This window comes from Ambystoma mexicanum, chromosome 2p, assembly GCF_040938575.1.
Source record: "Ambystoma mexicanum isolate Mex_15411 chromosome 2p, UKY_AmexF1_1, whole genome shotgun sequence".
In the NCBI taxonomy this organism is placed as follows: domain Eukaryota; kingdom Metazoa; phylum Chordata; class Amphibia; order Caudata; family Ambystomatidae; genus Ambystoma; species Ambystoma mexicanum.
Window position 1 is genome coordinate 626,295,616 of NC_090923.1, and position 20,002 is coordinate 626,315,617.

Genomic DNA, 20,002 nt, shown 5'->3' on the forward strand with positions numbered 1-20,002 from the left:
CTCGGTATGATGTCCTCGTGCATCTATCTAGTGCGCCTGTGCAGGTTACAGATGCGTCTTCTACAGGAGCTGGATGCAAGCGGCGGGCAGCTTCGCAGACAAGATCCCGCTCAACGAGATTTTTCGTCGGCCGATTCAGTGGTGGGGCACCCGCGCACACCTCACGGCGGGAACTGACTTCCAGACCCCGGCACACCAGGAGACGGTGACAACGGACGCCTCCCTGGAGGGATGGGGTGCACACACCAGAGATCTCCATGCAACAGGCCTTTGGCTCCCGGAGGAGAGGTCTCTCCACAACATCTTGGAGCTCCGCGCCATGTTCTGGGCGCTCAAGTCGTTCCTCCCGTCCCTCAAGGGCAAGGTCGTGAGGATCTTCACTGACAACACCACCACAATGTTCTACATCTGGAAGCAGGGAGGCACCAGATCCCCAGCCCTATCCAAGGAGGCCCAGGATCTGTGGCACTGGGCCGTCGCCCAGGGGATGTTTCTGGTTCCCTTCCATCTGGCAGGAATAAAAAACACCATCGCCGACTCACTCAGCAGGGATCTGCGCTCGTTCCACGAGTGGGAACTACGCCAGGATCAAGTGGATCGGCTCTTCCAACAATGGGGCAAACCCCAGATCGACCTGTTCGCGACAGCGACGAACTCCAAGTGCCAGAGGTTCGCCAGCAGGTTCACCCAGCCGAGGATCATGGGCGATGCTTTCTCGTTCCCTTGGGACGGCCTGTTCCTGTATGCGTTTCCTCCGTTGCTGCCGCTGCTGCTTCGACTCATCAGCCAGCTCAAGAGGTCCCACTGCAGGATGATCCTCGTCGCACCGGTGTGGCCGAGACAGATCTGGTTCCCGGACCTACTGGACCTCTCAGCGTCCCCACCAGTCAAGCTGTCGACGGACGCAGACCTTCTCTCCAGAGAGGGAGGCCCCATGCTTCATCACGACCCGGAGTCGCTGAACTTGCAGGCCTGGCTCCTGCAGCACTAGAGTTTGGAGGGTACGATATCCTGGCTGACTGCAGAGAGGTTCTTGCAAAGGCCAGGGTGTACTCAACTCTCAAGTGCTACGGACATTAGTAGAAGAGGTTCTGTGTCTGGTGCTGTGCAAAGATCATCAACCCTCTACGTATTACGGCACCTCAAGTGCTACCATACCTACTGTTACTGGCCAAAGCTGGACTAGCTCACGCTTCCATCAAGATACATCTGGCAGCGATCTCCCGATACACCAGAACTGCAGGACGGCCGACCTTGTGGTCTCGTCGACTGGTGAAAGAATTTATGAAGGGACTGTTCCGATCATTCCCGCCGGTGAAGGCTCCAGCCCCGGCGTGGGAGCTCAACGTGGTGCTGACCAGGCTCATAGGGTCACCATTCGAGCCTTTGCATTCGGCTCCGTTGAAGTTCCTGTCGTGGAAGACAGCGTTCCTTGTGGCCATCACTTCCGCACGACGCGTGGGATAGATTCAGGCCCTATTCTGCAAGCCTCCATACTTGACTTTTCACGATACGAGGGTGGTGCTGAGGACGCACCCCTCTTTCAGGCCCAAGGTGCCGTTGGACTTCCATCTTAAAGAGCCCTTGGTGTTGCCAGTTTTCTTTCCGTCGCCTTTGTCGCCGGCCGAGAGGACTTTGCACTCGCTGGATGTAGCTAGAGCACTTCCTACGTGGACCGAACAAAGAGTTTTCGGAAGACATCACAGCAATTTGTGAACTTTGGACCTGTGAACCAAGGGAAGGCTCTCTCGAAGGCTTCCATTTCCAGATGGCTCTCCTGCTGCATCATGCACTGTCATCGGTTGTCCAACCGACCGTTGCCCGGCCGTCCGAGAGCCTATTCGACCAGAGTGATCGCTGCTACTACAGTGTTCTTGTCTGGTGTGCCCCTGCTGGACATCTGCAGGGCTGCTACGTGGAGGTCGACGCACACCTTCACGAGATTCTACTGTCGACCGGGATTCCAGGGAGGAGGCCAGAGTCGGCCAAGCAGTGATGCGCAACCTGTTCACCTGAAGGTGGGCCTGGTGAGGAGGTAAGGGTTGCTTAATGTTGAGTGTATGTAATGCTTAATGTTGAGCCTTTTGCCACCTCCCGTGGTTGTGCATGTGTGTACTGCTACGTATTCTTATATTAATGAGCATGTGAATCCATGCCAGACCCCATGCTGGAGAAAGAACAAGTTACTTAGCTGTAACTGTTCTGCAGCATGGGTCTGGCATGGATTCACATGCAAACCCTCCCACCTACCCCTCTTCTCTTGGTCCTACTGCCACTTTACGTGCTACCAAATCTGAAGATGGCTGCCAGAGGAGGGGCTTAGGTAGAGGGCAGTCATTGCCTGGGTGCACTATGACCCAGAGACCAGTGATTGGTTATTAGTAGAAAGACAGCTCAGAAACGAAACTGAAACTGATTTTTTCTTTACCGAGGATTCCCAGCCCGACAACGGGGAATATTCATGAGCATGTGAATCCATGCCAGACCCCATGAGCATGTGAATCCATGCCAGACCCATGCTGGAGAGCAACAGTTACAGGTAAGTAACTTGTTCTTTGCACACCTTGTTTCACAGTCCTTCAGTTTCCTACTGATGAAGCAAATAGGGTATTCTCTGCATTACTCACCCAGTTAACTTAAGACTGCACCTATCCCTGTATTAGAAGCCTCTGTTTGTACTATAAAGGATTGGTTGTAATCAGGAGCTCTTTAGACTGGAGCTTTGCAGAGGGCTTGTTTCAGCCCTGTGAATGCCTTGGCACGCTCTTCATAGGAGATTTTGGAGAGGAGATGACATTCAGAGGAGAAGCTATGGTCCCATAGTTCTCAATTACATTTCTGTACTACCCAGTGAGACCAAGGAAGGCTCTCACTTGGGTTTGAGTAGTGGGGTGGCCCAGTCCTGTACAGCTTATTTGCTAGGCAAGGGCCTTATCTCACCACCTCCTACCTCATCTCCAAGATGGACCACTTTGCTCTGACCAATTTCACATTTACTTGCCTTTATGATCAGATGGGCCTGTTCAAGAGCCTGCAATACATATCCCATGATGACGATGGTCTTCCCAGGTGGGGCTAAACACTATTTTATCGAAATATGGCATGCTGAAGTCCTCTAACCCATTCATAACCTTGTTCACCATCATTTGGAATGTAGCAAGGGCATTATTTTGTCCAAAAGGCATAACTCTAAACTGATATAAGCCTCCCGGGGTTGAAAGTGCAGTTTCCTCCTTGGCGTGATCTGTCATGGCTATTTGCCAATAGCCTGAGGTCAGGTCAGATGTGGTGAGGAACATGGCAGATCCAAGTTGTCCACCAACTCATCTGTCCTTGGCAAAGGATGTGCATCAGTCATTTTGACTGCATTTAGAGCTCTATAATTCACACAAAATCTCAATTCCTTAGTTCCTGCTCTTGGCACTAGCCCAATAGGACTAGCCCAGGGACTTGTAGAGGGCTCTACATAAGCCTGAGGTCAAGCATCTTGTTAACCCCATTTATTGAGTTCTGAAATTATTGAACATTCTGTAGCCCCTGCTTTTGGCAGTGATACTGTCACCGGTGAGAATATCATGCTGGCCCTAAGGTGCCAAGCCTGGTGTCAGAAAACAGGGAGGCAAATTGAAAATTCTCCTTAACAAGCATGACAAAGGTGGTGAAGAAATGAAACAACCACAAAGTGAACTTGACATATGAATTGAGTACGGCAAGGACAAACACTGGTCAAGGATATGACACACATTGTGGAGAAGCCAAGAGAGTGTGAGACTTCACATAAAGCCAAGAGGCAGACAAGGAGAAGCTAAGTGTGAATCTGTACACCGAGGCAAATGCAGAACAACCTGTGTGGGCTGAAGAGCCTAGAGTTCCTGGTTGCACGACCTGTAATGGGTGGACCGTGTGGTGTGATAACTGCGCCTAGGCCAGAGAACCCTCCATTGTGAAACTCAGACATTGTTGAAGTTAACCAAGAAGTAGTCATTTAAGTGAACTGTCAAGTTGATCTGAAGTTTTGTTGAACATTGAAAGACTGAAACCAAGTATACGTTGGCAAGTTGAAGTCTTGCGTAAGGGAACCCTGAGACTTGATGAACTGCAATACTGTCTTGAGGACAGAAGCCTGAAGACCCTTTTCTTTGGAACTGTGTTGCCTTGAACTTGGGTAAGGGAACCTTGAGGGTTTGTGGAACTGTTTTGAACTTGAAAAAGGTAATCTGAAGAATTTTGTGGAACTTTCTTGAACTTGGGGGAAGGGGAGCTGAAAAGTAAGCTAGGAGCTGTAAGAATGCTCAGAACTATGTTTTGATCACTGTAGCTTTAATTGTTGACATCCCTACACATTGTTTAGCTTTCTTTGTGAGGACAAGGATATGTTTTGGACACACATACTTTTTAGTTGAACTTTGACGCAGGTTTTCCTTAGTTTTGTTCAGGTTGGGAAATCCCACCTTAACATAGGGCAAGTTAGGCGTTTAACCAGCCTGACATTTGAGTTAATAAAATGTTTTATTTTGAACTTTGAATCTGTCTGTGTTTTGCTTAATTTTGTTTCCATATATTGGATATTTGTAAGGCGCCTATTCAATAAATGGTGTTTCAAGGTGGCACAAGACGCACAAGACAGAAAAAAAGTGGGGGATAAAGGTAACGATAGCGGTCTTACTGGGCCTTGTGACATTCGGATCGTGCAAGTGCAGTAACAAGAAGTGCGGGGTGGGGGTGCCAGTCTGCATGAAATGCGATGTGCTAGGGTGGGAAGAGAAGGGCAGGGTTAAGAGGAGCGAGGGTGGTGTAGGGGGGCACAGTGGCTAGGTGAGTGCCAAGGGGAGGCCAAGAGGGCAAGTGCCGGGAATTGCATGGGGTGCAGGTGATGAGGGTCCATATGCTAAGTGCGAAGGAGGGGGGGGGGTAAACTGGGCGGTGGGCGAGGGGTTGGTGCCCTGTAGAACTCAGATGGAACCAGTCAGTGAGTCACTGCTGTAGACAGGGGTGTTCGCAGGGGAGAGGGAAGGAAGAAGGGAAAACTAAGGTTTTGAGGTTCTGGAACTTAAGGAGATCCAGCTCAAGCCTGAGGGGGCAGGGAGACCATTGCAGAGAAGAGATCTACCCCCTCTCTCTGCTTAGAGATGCTTCGGATATGCAGACAGTTGGCGCTAGAAGACAGAAGGGCTCTAGCAAGGAGGTATTTAGAGAGTTAGATGTAACGGGGTGCCAGGCCCAGGAAGCCTTTTGGATGATGCAGAGGGTCTTGAACTTGATCCTAGTAGCAACCGGGAGCCAGTGGAGAGATTTTACGGCTGGAGAGATGCTGTCCCTGGACCTGTAGCCAAGGATAAGTATTGCAGTCTTATTCTGGATTAGTTGAAGTGGGCAAAGGGAGGATAAAGAAAGATTGAGCAAGAGGCTGTTGAAGTAGTCCAGCGTAGAGAGGACCAGAGCTCTGGAGACATTGAGTTTCTAGGGGAAGGTGAGGAAAGGGAGAATGCCTCTGAGGAGGAGCAGCGGATAGTGGGCCTTCTTGGCAAAGTCCACGATGTGAGGAGAGAGGAATTCAAGATGACACCAATGTTTTTTGCCTCATAAGAGGGTGAGGGGAGGGGCCCAAAGAGGGAGGTCAGAGGGTAGGAGAGGAGGGAGCTGGGGGTCCCAGTGAGAATGATCTCAGTCTTACTAGCATTAAGGCAGACATCATTAGCAGTACATCATGCCTGAATAGCAGTCCAACAGTAAAAGATGAGATAGGAGGCAGTAGTTTGAAGCTTGAAAGAGAGCTGCGTGTCATCTGTATAACACTGTTAAGTGACGAGAGGAGGAGGAGATCAGGTGGACCAGAGGTGCAACATAGATGTTGAAGAGCCACGGCAACAGGATTGAGCCTTAAGGGATGCTGCATTTGGGGAGTGTGATAGGGGGAGATGAAAGGGCCCAGTTGAAGCTGGGAAGGTAGGTCGGAGAGGAATGGGTCAGCCAATCCAGGGCCAAGCCCGTGATGCCAAGGGTGTCAGAGGCGGTTTGTCAGGGTGCCATGATTGACCGTGTCGATGGCAGAGCAAAGATCCAGAAGGATAAGAACGGGTGGAGCATTGGAATCAAGATTTGAGAGCAAGTGTTCACTGGTATTCAGTAGAGCAGTTTCTGTGCCTCTGGCCGCTCTGATGAAATACTGGTGGTTGTGGAGACAACCAACAGACTGTGTTTGGATCATTTGGGAGATGACTAGCTTCTCCAGGAGTTTGCCCAGGAAGGTGGTAATGGAGATTGGGTGGTAGTTAGCCAGCAGGAGGGTTCGGCAGAGAGAGGAGAGGTAGAGGGAAGAGGAGAGGGGGGCCAAGGAAGGCCTGTGAGCTGGGGAGTGAGCAATGAGGGGAGTAGAGGGGATTGAGGACCGGATGTCCTGAGTTTTGTTTAAGAAGTGGGAGGCCAGTGAAGTACGGAGGCACCGGGAAGGCATTTGAAAAGTAGAGACTGCAGTAGGATTGGCGAGTTCCTTGCATATTTTAAACAGTTTGCACATGTTAGTAGCCGTAGAGATGCAGGCTTGGATATGGGCACTCTTTTTCGAGCGGATGGAGTCTGTTTTGCATTTGGAGCAGGCGGCAGCACAGTCTGTCAGAGGATGTGCTGATGCCCGCCACTTCTGCTCAGCAACTCTTCACTTCAGAGGGGTTAGGCTAGAGTCATACCAGGCGTTGCGCTTGGAGGTAGGCTTCATGCGGATCCTCATGACAGGGGCAAGGATGTCCACTGTGTTGGTGCTAGAGGTGAAGATTAGCAAGGGCAGAGTCTGTGTGGGAGTCCGTGGAAGGGGCAATGAAAGTGGCTGCAAAAGCAGCCACTGACACTCGCTTCATTGATCGAATGACTGAGGAGACGACTGGCAGGTCAGGCAGAGGCTTAGCCAGGGGACCTAAGAGATCCATGTGTGAGGACAGGAGAGCATGGGAAGACCAGGAGAGTGGTGTATTGAGAGGGTTTGGAGATGGGGATGTCTGCTGAGATGAGAGCATCCAAGGTATATCCGGCTAAGGGCTTCGGACCGGATGAATGGATGGATGGATGGATGGATGGATGGAAAGGGTAAGAAAGCCACAGAGGCTGTTGAAGAGTCCATTGGTTGAACCAGGAGAGTCCTGGTGAATATTGAAGTCTCTGAGGAAGAGAAGCTTGGAGGTAGAGGCAAGAAGTGAAGAGGTGAGGTCACACCACTCTGACCGAAATAGGGTCCTGTAGATGGTGGTGAGAGTCCACAAGAGGTTTGGAGAGACACCAAGCCTGCAGAACGAGGCATTAGAAGGAAAAGTAGGTCTGAGTGGGAATGACTGTAGCAGGGACCCATTCAGGGAAGATCAAGGCCACTCCGCCTCCAAACTGGTTCGGCCCGGGCTTAGAGAGGATCTTGTAGCCCTTAGGGCGGAGTGTGTCAAAAACATGGACAGAGCTGGCAGTGAACTATGTCTCTGAGAGCAAGAATGTCAAGGTCAAGACTTCAGTAAAGAGACAGATATCCGGAGTGTTTAACAGCAAAGCGAGAGTTGAGGGTTGCCAGGTGAAGCTGGTTGCCACCTTCAAGGTTTTTCTGAGGAGGGGTACAGGGTTGGCGGTTGGTGGTTGAGAAGAGGAAGGAGGGTTGGCAGGCGGGAGAGGCAGGAGAAGGGAGGAAGTTGATGAGAGACGGAAGACTCCAATCAATGAGGAGGAGTTTGGGCTGAGAGCCCTGGGCCATGACAGTACCATTCAGATAGACATTAATGATGCACCTAGAGGATGAGAAGCCTGCCAAGAGTACTTCCCTGGTGCCACCATTAATTGGTGACGAAGAGAAAGGGGAGAGGACAGAGGCCATGTGGGGAGTCCATCGGTCCGGAGAGTGAGCGACAAAGAGGATGTCTCTGACAGTCTGCCTGGAAGAAGCATTGACGTAGGGGTCAGCAATGGGCAGGGCTGGATTGGAGACCAGGAGATCTTTTTTTTTCTTTTTCCAGTTTTTGAGAGAGGTAGGATAGGTGATAAAGAGGCAGTTAGAGTAAATAGGAAAGATGGAGAGCACCATGGAGAGGGAGAGCAGAGAGATGGAAGTGGGTGGGGGGCGGACGGAGAAACTGCAATACACAGAGAAACTACACAATGCACAGCAAACTCACCAAGCTGCCTAGCAGCAAGACAGTTGCTGATAAGTCAGGTGTATGAGACCTCCCAGGTCGTCGAAAACAGGGTGGGCAGCTTGATGCATGGAGAGTCTGCACTTATTAGATGCTTGGGATGCTTCGCCTGTCCAAGAATCCATCTTCCCCTTTTTGCTTGTTAACAGCAGCTATCCCAGATAATACTGTATCAAAGCCACCTAGACCTCAGTCCTTCTGTGGTATGGCACTAGGTTCACCATGTCCCCCTCTTTCCTGGTATTGGTCTCCGTCACAATTTACTTGGCCTTTCCCTTATTTTGCCTCATAGGCTTGAATGACTGCACCAAAGGGTGTCAGGAAACAGGCAACCCACCTACTGAGTCTTGCCAGTATCAGAGCAGCACCAGCGGACTCGATACTTGCCACCACACCTCACAGATCCCGCAGTGCACCAGGGGCCTCACTCGGCTTCCCCAAACGCAGCGGGCACCATCTTGCTTTTTCGGTCCGCTCTGCTGTTTTCCCGCTAGCAGCGCCAAATTAAGGGTTTTGTTGTCGGAGCTGCAGCACTTCAATGCCGCACACGCTCTGATCCTCAAATCTTTGTCACCATAAGTTATTCTCTCAAGACAGCTCATGTAACACTTTCCTCCTTGTCCTACCATTGGCATGGGCATTGACCGTATGGAGCTGTGAATGAAGACAGGGGCTGGCCCTGGACGTAATTGCAAGTGCTGGCATGTGCCACGCTTCGAAGGGGCTAGAGGCGATAGCATGCATAAAGAACTGAATAAGATGATGAATGCCAACCACCCGCCACATATGGATGGAGTAGCCTTGGCTAGTCGTCGCTGCGCACTGACTGGACTGGGAATGCTCTCTGGGCCAGATTTGAAGAGACGCACAAACACCTGCCTGCCCCGCATACAGATAGGTTTCACGTAGGTGGCCGGGGCCGAACTTGGGTAAGGTTATGAATGTGAGTGGATGCCATGTGTGAAATGGACTGAGAGTATCGGACGGGCCAGATCAGGACAGAGAGGCAGAGACGTTCCCGCATCCCTCGTGGAGAGAATGCAGAAATGTAACATCTCAGTTACAGATGGCAACGCCAGCTAACCAATCCACTAACAATTTCACCACTCTGCATATACCTCTCAAACTCTAACTAAACACAACCACAAGCCTACAACACAACAATCCGCACAAACTTCACTACACTGCAACAACAAAACAAACCACACATAGACTCGTACAACAGCACACAAGGACTACCGATTGTAAAACACCCCAAGCACAGCCAACTGACCCACCGGGCTGAGGCCGTCAACAGCACATCACTGCTCTCTTGCACTTCTCCAGCTTATTCCCACTAACTCATCCCCTCCCCCCTTTCTTTCAGAACCACCAGAGCGCCATGGGACCACTCCGTGGTGATGGTTCACGGTACAAATAACCTTTAACATTAACATGTCTGCACTGTTCTAAATCATGTGGTATCTGCAGCAGTCGAACCGTTAATGCAGCCCTTGTATGTAGTACAAGTCTCGCAGATGCCTCTAGCCCCATATACTTTATTATGCCCAAAGCACCCATCAAAGATGGCCGCCGCTCTTGCCCATAGGGACTTTACCCATGTGTCAGGCTATTCCAGCAGTGCCAACAATATCTCTCACACATTAATATGCAAGGTGACACTGCAGAATTTGATGTAAGGCTTGTTTGTCCAACAAAGCAAGTTTTCAATATGGATAGCCGTGGGCGCATAACCTGCCTCCAATCTTACAGCGGACTGCTCAGCACCAGCTGTGACTTTCAGGGAAGGCAATGGACTGAGGCTAGAAGAAGGGCCTCGCCAAGCACCTCCAGCGAGGCTCATACGAGGATCACATTGCGTGCAGCAGATCAGGTGACTCCGGTCCCATCCACTATTTCACAAGACAGTGCCTGGATTAGACCGCCCATGACCTCAACTCGTTCCCGACCCACCGCAATATACGGCACACTTGCTTTCATACCACCCACCATTCCCTTTTGTCCCACTTGCGTTCCAGCCCAGGTAGAGAAACATACTGGTGGGTATTGGCAGTGGACAGTGCACAAAGGGGCGGATCTACTTTCTGCACATCTCTTCCAACTCTACGTTAAGGAATTATTGTTTTTTTTTAATGCTAAGAAATAATAAAAAGGCTCTGGTCCCATCCTCATGCAGGAACATCCCGAAAGTATTAAGGAAAGGGGACTATGGTCTATGAGTAGTATTTACTAGGGTTTGTAACTTGTATGTTTATCATTGTGTTTTCCTGCAGAATCTGAGGCAATTTCCAGGCAAAAGAGTTTAGCCTGGGAAACGTCAGTGTCATCCATAGCCTCTCCACTGCGATCCCCATCGCCATCACGTAGGGAGAGGGATACTAACCGACGACGTAAAGACAAGGACCGGAGAAAGCACCATCGCTATGATGATGCTGAATTGGAGAGCAGAAACCGGGAGTATGATGAAACGCAAGAGAGACGCAAGAGCCGGCAGTATGATGAGGAACGTGATACTGGCGAAAGTAAAAGTGAGTAGAACGTGAAAGTAGCAGTTAAACAGAAAACAGTGCAATTGAAGAGAATATTTTACACATTGTTTGGTAATTTTAAACCAATTGAAGATTGCAATAGCTTAAACCGAACCAAGGTTGAAATATGCAATTATAGTCTTATCTGCTTGAATGTGCACATCCACCCAACATACTTTTTGCCACCAGTTGTACATACTGAGTTTGACTAATAGTTGGAAATCTTTTGAATATATATAATATAAAATCTTTTTTTGTTAACAGCCACTTTAATCATTGATTAAAGCCTTCTGAAATATAATAGAGGTCTGAGACATTGTTCTTTGTTATGAAAACTAGACTGCTTTCTCCATACAAGAGCTTATTTTTTTCTTAACCCATCTGTGCTACATAGAGCTACTACTGCCAGACTGCAAAATTCACTTTTTCTTTGCAAAGTTTACAAAATCAAGAACTTGAGAGCTCTTAACTAATCTAGAATTCAGTTTGTGGTTTTGTTGTTTCTAGTACTGGTTCAATCATTCTTCCTCCAGATTCAAGCTGTCATACCATTCTCCAAGGACCTGATTCACAGGGGAACGTGACTACATGTCCCATCACAACTTGTCTGTTTAGACCTTGTTATTTGAACACACACATTTGAACATGCCTGAGGACTGAATGCACAACCTAAGAAACTAATCTGCAACAAAAAGCTGAGGTGCAACCAGGCTCCGACTGCCTAGGAGTAGCTTGCAGGCCACCTCGAGCAGTGCCCCCCTTGCAGCACGTTCAAACGATATCCAGAGAAAAATAAAATGTGAAAACACAAAATAGACTTTATGTACCATAACATGGACTTCTATCTATATGTCTGCTACTATGGTCTACTACTATTGCATTACAGGGCACTAACTTGTCCAAAAGGGAAGCACATGGAAGACTGTGGTAAAGAAATGGAAAATAATTCACTGGTGCGGTCAGAGAATTGGAGAGAATGGGCAAAATGCAAACTCGGGAGGTGAATAAGCAAAGTGGGCCATGTGAGCAGTAATAGTCTAGAACAAAAGCCAGAGGATAGTATGTCCACATTAGCGATTGCAAAAAGGGCCAACTGTGGTAAAAAGTGTTGAGATGGATTTCTAGAACCTGGCCTGGTGGACAGAATCTAGGCGGCCACCCTAGTTGTGAATATGGGAACTCTGAGAGGTTAGTCAAAACCCAAACGAGGTAAACGTGAAGAGCAGTCTAGGCTATTCTCAGGGGAGTGTGGGTGGGATCAGGGGGCCACAATGAGTCTAAACAGTGAAGCACACAAGAATTCAATTTGGCAGGAATGTATACAAATACAATATTTATTCTAGCCCTTCGAGACACACTAAGAAAATGAAACAAGGAGGTGCTACCATACAACCCTCAATAAAAAATTCTGAGGCTTGTGGCTCTGCTTAGAATCGCATGCTGTGCATAGGCCGACATCTGGTGGTAGGTTTTTGAGTTGCGAAAAGGGATGTCGACTGGGCGTGCTTGTAATACTATCCCTGTGTGACATGTATTGCACGCTTCGAGGTCCTTCAGATTGTTTTCTTTGTCATTGTGCTCTGTCGCATATGCCGAGCTCATAGCCTTGCTACTGAGAGAGATTGCAATTTAAAAATAATTTTAATTAATATTGTTATATTACAACAGTCGTCTCGACGATTGATCTTCCTAAATTCGACAACTACCGTCTGAAGCTTTGAGCGTCTCCTTCACCAGCTACGGCCTTAGTCATGCTTTGGCCTTGCAGTAGGGGGACATGAGGGGGTCTCTAACTACATCCTTATATAGAATGCCTCTTTCTTCTTTCTTCTCTGACTTCTGTCTGACTGCTGATAAAATGATCCCAATATGGAATGGACACCCTTTAAATTTTGTCCTTCCTGCATTAAGAAATTTGCATGGAAAGATAGACAGAGTGTGTAACAGTTGTCTTCCAAGCAATCACGCCGAACGGTGTTGCGATTCCTGCAAGCTTTTTAGGCCGTAAACTTACTGGACAGGTACTTGGACAAAAGAGAAATGTGAGAACAATATGGATAGGGTGTCTGAATGTGTGTCCTATATGGAAAAGTACCCAATTAAACAAATCACTTTTCATAGATGATGGTGAGCCACCTACCAATAGTCCCATACTTAATCATTCTCCACTACATGTTGTCTCTGAAGATACCTTAAATATGTTTCAAGACGAGATATTTGATCCCAGACAAAGGGGATGATACTCACTATATTTGGCAAGGGGGCGCTGATCAGGGGACTTGGCCAGCAACTTCCACTCATGATACTCTGGATGGGCCAGATGTTGTTTTTGTCACTGACAGCGACCTTCTAGAGCAGCCCAGAGACTTGTCTCCCATCGACGATCAGCTCCTCTTTAATAATTTACCGAAAAGGACAGCAGAGCATTGTCAGATACAAACTCAATAAACTGTCTCTGATCCTGACATCGTAGTAGACATCCTAAAAGAGAAAAAGGCTGTTATCCAGTCTATCCCCCTTTTTAAACTCTATTAAGAAAAGGATTGCTCCTTCTCTCGCATGGGCAGTTAATCCACGTGTGGAGAAAATGTCTGAACCTGCTCCAACTGAAACACTATATATCTGGTGTCATGTATCGCCTGACTTGCTGGTAGTCACTACCACTAGGAAGTGTGCTGGAGTGTCGCTCTCTAATACCAAGGCACCTCTCGACAAGGAATTTAAGAATTTTTACACAAGAGGGTCACTGCTTCAGCCGTTTACTCGGCACGCATTGCCAATAATAATATGCAGTTTACAAGCTACAGTGAATTTCATGGGGGTTGCTCCAAGACAACTTGACTGACGGCAAGCATGTCACCCCTACTTATTAAAGAGGGGTAGGCAAGTTACCCACAGTATCTTAAAGAATACCCTAGACTCCACAGAAACAGCAGAGTATTTGCAGAAGGAACTTTATTAATGAGGTACTCTTTGCTTCACAACTCTGGATTTTTCATCAGGGTCCTCTTCCTGGTACACACCCCAGGGTACACAATCCACCTACCAAACCTCACAATAGCTAGGTTTTGAGACGAAGCAATCGAATTTCTACTAAAACCCTGTTACCATCTGCCAAAGAACAGAATGATTTTGCAAGAACATCAAATCATCCTGCAAGTGTAGGTCAGGACATTACTGCAGGAAGAAGCCATAGAACACATCACCTTTCTAGAAGTAAACAAATTCAGTATACTCCCTTGTACCCAAAAAGGTCTCAACTACAGGAGGTTATCCCTCTTCTCAAACAGGGGAAAGATGCATACTTTCCTATTTCAATGTTGCCAGTGCAAGCAATGTTCCTAAGGTTTATAGTGGGGGGCAGTCATTATCAGTTCAAAGTGCTTCCATTCATCATAGCATCAGCACCAAGAGTGTTCACCAAGGTTCTAGCAGTGGTGGCGGCCCACCTTTTCAGAATGTCCATTCCAGTCTAGCCTTATCTAGATGACTAGCTAATAACAGGAGACACACCTCAAGCAGGTCTCAATAGCATCCAAGATGCCATCAACCTACTACTACAGTTAGGTTCTCAATCAATGAGAAGAAATAGTATTGTGACCCATCAAGCAAAATTATTTCTTGGAGCATTTATTCGGACAGAAGATAGTATTGTCTTCCCCTCCAGCGAGAGGTTCCAAAACATGCTATTCCAAATTCCACAATATATAGCCGCTCATCAGATAACTGCACGCAAGGCAATGCGCCTGCTCGAAATGATGGCTTCCTGCATTTACCTGGTACCTCACACCCGCCGGCTTATGAGTCAGATACAAGAGTGGCTCGCCAGACAATGGTCTCAAGCAAGTGGTCAGTGGGACGATCTAGTGGTTGATTCTGAGTCTCTAGTTCTATCTCTGCAGTGGCGGTCTACGAAAAACCTTCTCAAGGGGAAATCATTCACTGCACCAGCGTTCTCTTACTCCAGACGCTTCCCGGTTAGGGTGTGGGAGCACATTATCTCCATCATACAGCACACAGCATGTGGACTCGACACTAGCTAACAAACAAATCAACCTGTTGCAGCTTCTAGTCGTGTTCAAAGCTCTCATAGCCTTTCAAGACCAGTTACAAGGGAAAACAGTTCTAGTCATAGCAGACTGCATTACAGCTATGTTTTATTTAAACAAACAGGACGGGACACGCTCTCTAGGTCTGTCCAAACTAGTCCAGAACATATGGAATTTGGCGCTGAGACACAGCATGTTCCAGGAGAACACAATCTTCTGGTAGATGTCCTCAGAAGAAAAGTCCAACTAACCGTACAGCACAAATGGCATTTGCACGCCAACATTTTACACAATGTCTTCACAGAAGGGGGTCATCCACATATCGACCTTTACGCAACAGTGTAGAATGCGCAATGCCCAGACTGTGTCTCCAAGTATCCCCAAAGAGGAAATAAGGGTCAACGCTCTGTGGATGAATTGGTCAGGGAAATTTGCCAACCCTCCACCCACTTCCTCTCCTCAACAGGATAGTCCACAAAATGCACCAGGAACAGGTAGTTTATCGGTTCCATGTGATAATATCCCCGCAAAAGTAGCACGATACAAAAACTTCGCCATATTTTTGCGGCAATATTACTCCATAGAACTTGCGGGGGACACCCCCGGAACCCCCATATTTTTAAAGGGAGCGGGGGACACCACTGCAACCCCCCCACACACCCTGGTTGTCTGTCCGCAGCCCCTTACGTATGCTGCGGAGAAGACGCTTCTTCAGCCTGCATCGTGGTCACGGTAAGCGCAGTGTGGCCGATATCCTGCTCGCTCTCTTTATGGTTGAATATGATCTTGTCGCTGCTGGCAGGCATCGCGCGAACAGCCTACCTCTGGAAGGCCCGATTCCTGGCGCCTAATGTAGACTCAGAACTGTGCCCAGTGTCCGGGTCGTAGCATCCTCTTGATATCCGAGCAATCCGCCCCCGCCCGGGAGTGGGGTTGTAAATTACCTCGGCGGAGATGCTTGTCAGACCTGTAAGCGCACGGCGAAGAGAAAAAAAAACAAGCTGGTGGTGTTAAGGGGACGGAAGGTTCCCCTGTGATCTAGGAGGCAGGACCCAGGTCTCGGGTGTCGAGGCCTGATTATATTGTGCGGCAATGGCGACTGCGTAGGGTGGGGAAAGTTGATGGCTATGGAGGGGACGCTCGGTCGGAGGTCTCTACCTTGGTGATGTAGGGATTAATGGTGTTGATGAGATTGTGTTTATGGGTGGTGAGACGTGGGGACTAGTAATTGGGCAGACGAAGAATTAACTGTTGCTGTGGTGTGAGGGGGTAGGCTAGCCGTTTTATAAGAAGACTGATTGTAGCGGAAGGGAATGTGGGCTGTTTGCACTATGGTCTGGCCAAGGGGCTTGTGTGATGGTACAGGAGAGTGAGTAAAAGCGGGTAAGAACTGTGGCGGTATGTGAAGGGCATGACGAGTGATTGATCAGATTGTTTTAACCCATCCAAGTGCTTGGGCGAGCATGCTCGTCCCGTTTACATAGGAATGCATAATAGCCCCGCAGTTAAGTATCAACATGTTGGCAATGGGTTGTTTGTTTTCGTGGAAAGGTGGTGGGTTGTTGGGGGCAGAGAGTGAGTCCTGGCTGTGTGCAATAAAGTATGGATTTGTAACGAATAAGGAAGGAGAAAATTGCATCTGTGGTTTGTACCCGTTGATGAGGCTGCCAGTGAAAGAATGGTGGGGAGGCCCAGAAGCAAATGTGTTTGCGTGTGCATGACCTGGATGGATATGTACCTGGAGAATCTTTGACAATGCAAGTGGACTGCATGTAATAGTGGGACCTGGGGGGTGGGAGGGGACTAATAGTGTCCTGTTATGGCGTGCGTGTTAGTCTTCAGCCAATCACAGTTCCACTTGTGTATTGGCATCTGACTGGGATACCCTCGTGTTGTGTACGGTAATAATGGGGAAAGGAGACCTATTCGCCAGCGCTACGCGTGCAGCATTATCTCTTAGATATTCCCAATGATGTCTGAATTGACATCTGTCAGCACGGGATTTGCCTGGTTGTAGTTCTATGTCTCGTTGATGCTCCTCAAATAACTTCAGATACTACTAGGTGAGTTCCCATGTGCTCAGCTCAAAATCTGATGGTACTTGGACACCAAAGACCTACCATTTTGGCTATTTACCTAAGCTGATGCACTTGTACCTCTTTTTGAGCATAAGGAATAAACGTGGATATGCTTCCACATCTGGCCTTCACAGCACCCATACAAGAAACGCCACATGGTGCCTCGATGTGAGAGGTGTAACATTGGATGTGGATGGAACTTTGAGAGCAAGGTACCTGAACGTTAGGGATTTCCATCAGAGATGGCGGATGGTTCTGCATGCCAACCACCCTCTTTCTAAACCCACACTATTAGGGCCCTCTCTCTTCCACAGACAACTAGCATTCTATCTTTCTTCTTGCCTAATTCCAAAAAGTAGCTTGTACAGCATATGCCCCTTCTGCCTTGCCAAGGGTACCCACAAAGAAAAGTAAATTCAGATTTTCCACACATGTTACAGAAAGTCATAATTCTATTAAAGACACGCAGGAGAAGGATTATGCTTGACTCACAACTTTACTTCTTGAGCAGCATCATTAAATAACAGTAAACATCACAAATACGAAAAGACTACAATCCCCGTAAGTTTGAGTCTTTGTAGTCCTTTGTTATTAGTCCTGTCAACCATGTGACCTTAATCAACCAGCAGTCTCTGTCCATTCCTGTAAATCCTGTCCACTATTTTAGCAACTCCTTTCTTTTGCTGGTCCTTTAAAACTGTAGCGCCCCAACTTGTGAACAAGCGATTAACTGTTCTTCTACAATATAGTCATGAACCCGTCAGCTTGTTATCCCTAATGGACCCTGCAATGCAATACAACCATATTTCAGATGGCCTGTCTAAGTGGGTGGGTAATCGACATGCATATTCTTTTTGCATCGTGACAGTACATGAAATCATCACATTATCAATTCATGTATTCGGTTACTCTGGTGGAATAATCCATCGCCTCTGTGTCTGGAATTTTGACTTATTTTAACGTATGTGTGGAAAATCTGAATTCTATGTCAAGACCCGGAGGCTCGGGTTATGCTTGTTTGTTCAAAGCTTCCTTACCACCAACGTTGCCACCTTTTCTACTGGCTTGAAACACAAATGTTTTGAATGTCGACTCGTTCGACCAGTCTGCTGGCTCCTGCATGAATGGCCTTTGGGGCCATAGCCCCTCTTGCTGAATGGGCCCTTTAATAATCCGTATCAATGCCCACTTGGGCCATAATCCGTCTGATACACCTTGCTAATGTAGCTGTGGCTCTTGCCCCAAAAGGTTTCCTTAAGGCAACGAGGAGCTGTGTTAACCCTGTGGGTTGTACCTCTCTAGTCATGGTCTCGTATGCTGAAATGCATCTAACCGGGTATACCTTTAGGGTGTTCAGGGAATGCCTCATATAAAACAGATCTCAAATACGTTTTTGTTCTTCTCCTGATGTGAAATGTTATTCCCCGAGCACACAGCGTTCCTATTGACCTCTAACCTTCTCGCATCCGAAACTCTTTTACATGACCAACATAAAACAAAAATCATAGCCACCTTGGCTGATAGCGCCTTCCTCGTCACTGTTGTCTGGCCATGACGTGAACATTCTTAGGACCGTATCTACATCCCACGCCTGTTCATATTTCTCTGTCAGATGTCTGATTAATCTAACGCCCTTCAAAAGTCTACATATTAATGGGTGCTCTCCCACTGATAACGCTTCAATATTTGGGTGACCTGCTGAGATTGTTAGTCGTCCTATACGCTTTGCTCTGGGCTGCTAGCTGTGCCAGGAAATTAGCTACGTGTACCACATCTGTTCCAGAGGAATCCTTTCCATGCAACAGTTATGCCAGGTTGACCAAGCAGATCTGTATGCTTTCCTGGTGCCCAAGATTCTTCGATAATCTGTTCAGCCTCGTCCGATAATCCTGGCCTGGACCACGGTCCCCTGAAATTGCCTGCGCATTGTAGCTGAGGCTGGCTGTCTTCACCATTGGGTGTCCTCCCATTGAGGGGTCCCTCCAATATTAGTTCGAACCTCGGTAGGGCTATTGGGTTGTCGTGGGACATCCCTAACAAATCTGGGAACCATGCTTGTCCCCTTCAGTCTGGAATAATCAGAACCATGGATACTTGTTGTCTCCAACTGTGCCAGCATTCTCTCTATGATTGTGTTAAGGGAGGGAACGAATATTCCGTGCTCGGACCACACTGCTGCGGGAATGCCTCTATCTCTTCCGCCTCTGGATCTGATCTCCAGCTGAAGAACCAAGCAATTTGTCTGTTCAATCTCGACGCAAATAGGTCTGTCTTTAACGGAACCCATCTTGCCATTAATATTTGGAATACTCTCTCGGCCAGTTTCCAATAACTGGCATCTCTGAGGAATCTGGAGTTCTAGTCAGCTACCTCATTTTGGCGACCCAGAAGGTATTGCGCCATCACTGATACCCTCTGTAGGCAAAGATGCCAAAATTCTTTCACTAACAATTCTAACCTTTTTGACCACATGCCTCCCAGTCTGTTTATATAAATAACTGCGGATACATTGTCCATCTGGAGGAGAACGCAACAACGTGCTCTCTTGTGTCCAACGTTTTACCGTTAACGAGCAACAGTTTGTGAAAGCTCAGTTCCTCCTCTGACCATCTGCCCCCTGTTGACAGATCTCCACGTCTGGCACCCCATCCCCACCTTCTGGCATCGGATTCTATTACCAGTTCCCGGGATGTGCCAAATATTGCCCTTCCATTCCAGGCATCCATGTGTTGTAGCCACCATTCCAGTTCCTCCTTTGCATCTTGCGTGAGGGGTATTCTTTGCTCGTAAAATACGCCACTCCTGAAATGGGATTGCATTTTATTTATATAGCACGCCAAGCCCAAAGGCATCTGGGCGCATTTCTTACAGAAGCATATAATAAGTCATTCACCGTAGCATACAGCAGTATTTGCAAACACTTAACAGGTAATCACAGAAAGTATTTACAGAATAAGAATATGAAAGCATTGACAAAGTATATGGCAATCAAAGTACAGGTTCATTCAGTTTGAGCCAGTTTATTACATGATTTCTAAAGAGACAGAAGGAGGGTTCGGCTCTAATGGTAGTTGGCAAGGAGTTCCACAATGTAGCTGCAATGACTGGGAAACTGCTGCCTCCTGCTTTTTGGAGCTTGAACCTCGGAATGACCATACAGTTGGGAGTATGACGGTCTGGTTGGC

At 47.9% G+C, this 20,002-nt stretch overlaps 1 protein-coding gene across 2 annotated transcripts in view; it reads left to right on the top strand.

Moving 5' to 3' along the window:
• The window catches only part of RBM6 (RNA binding motif protein 6), a 1,836,548-nt gene that overhangs the window by 923,321 nt on the left and 893,225 nt on the right, over positions 1–20,002 (top strand). For both annotated transcript variants that reach the window (XM_069644148.1, XM_069644149.1), the window contains exon 10: positions 10,436–10,690. In XM_069644148.1, coding sequence (XP_069500249.1) covers positions 10,436–10,690 — 255 coding nt within the window. The remainder of the gene's footprint in view (positions 1–10,435; positions 10,691–20,002) is intronic.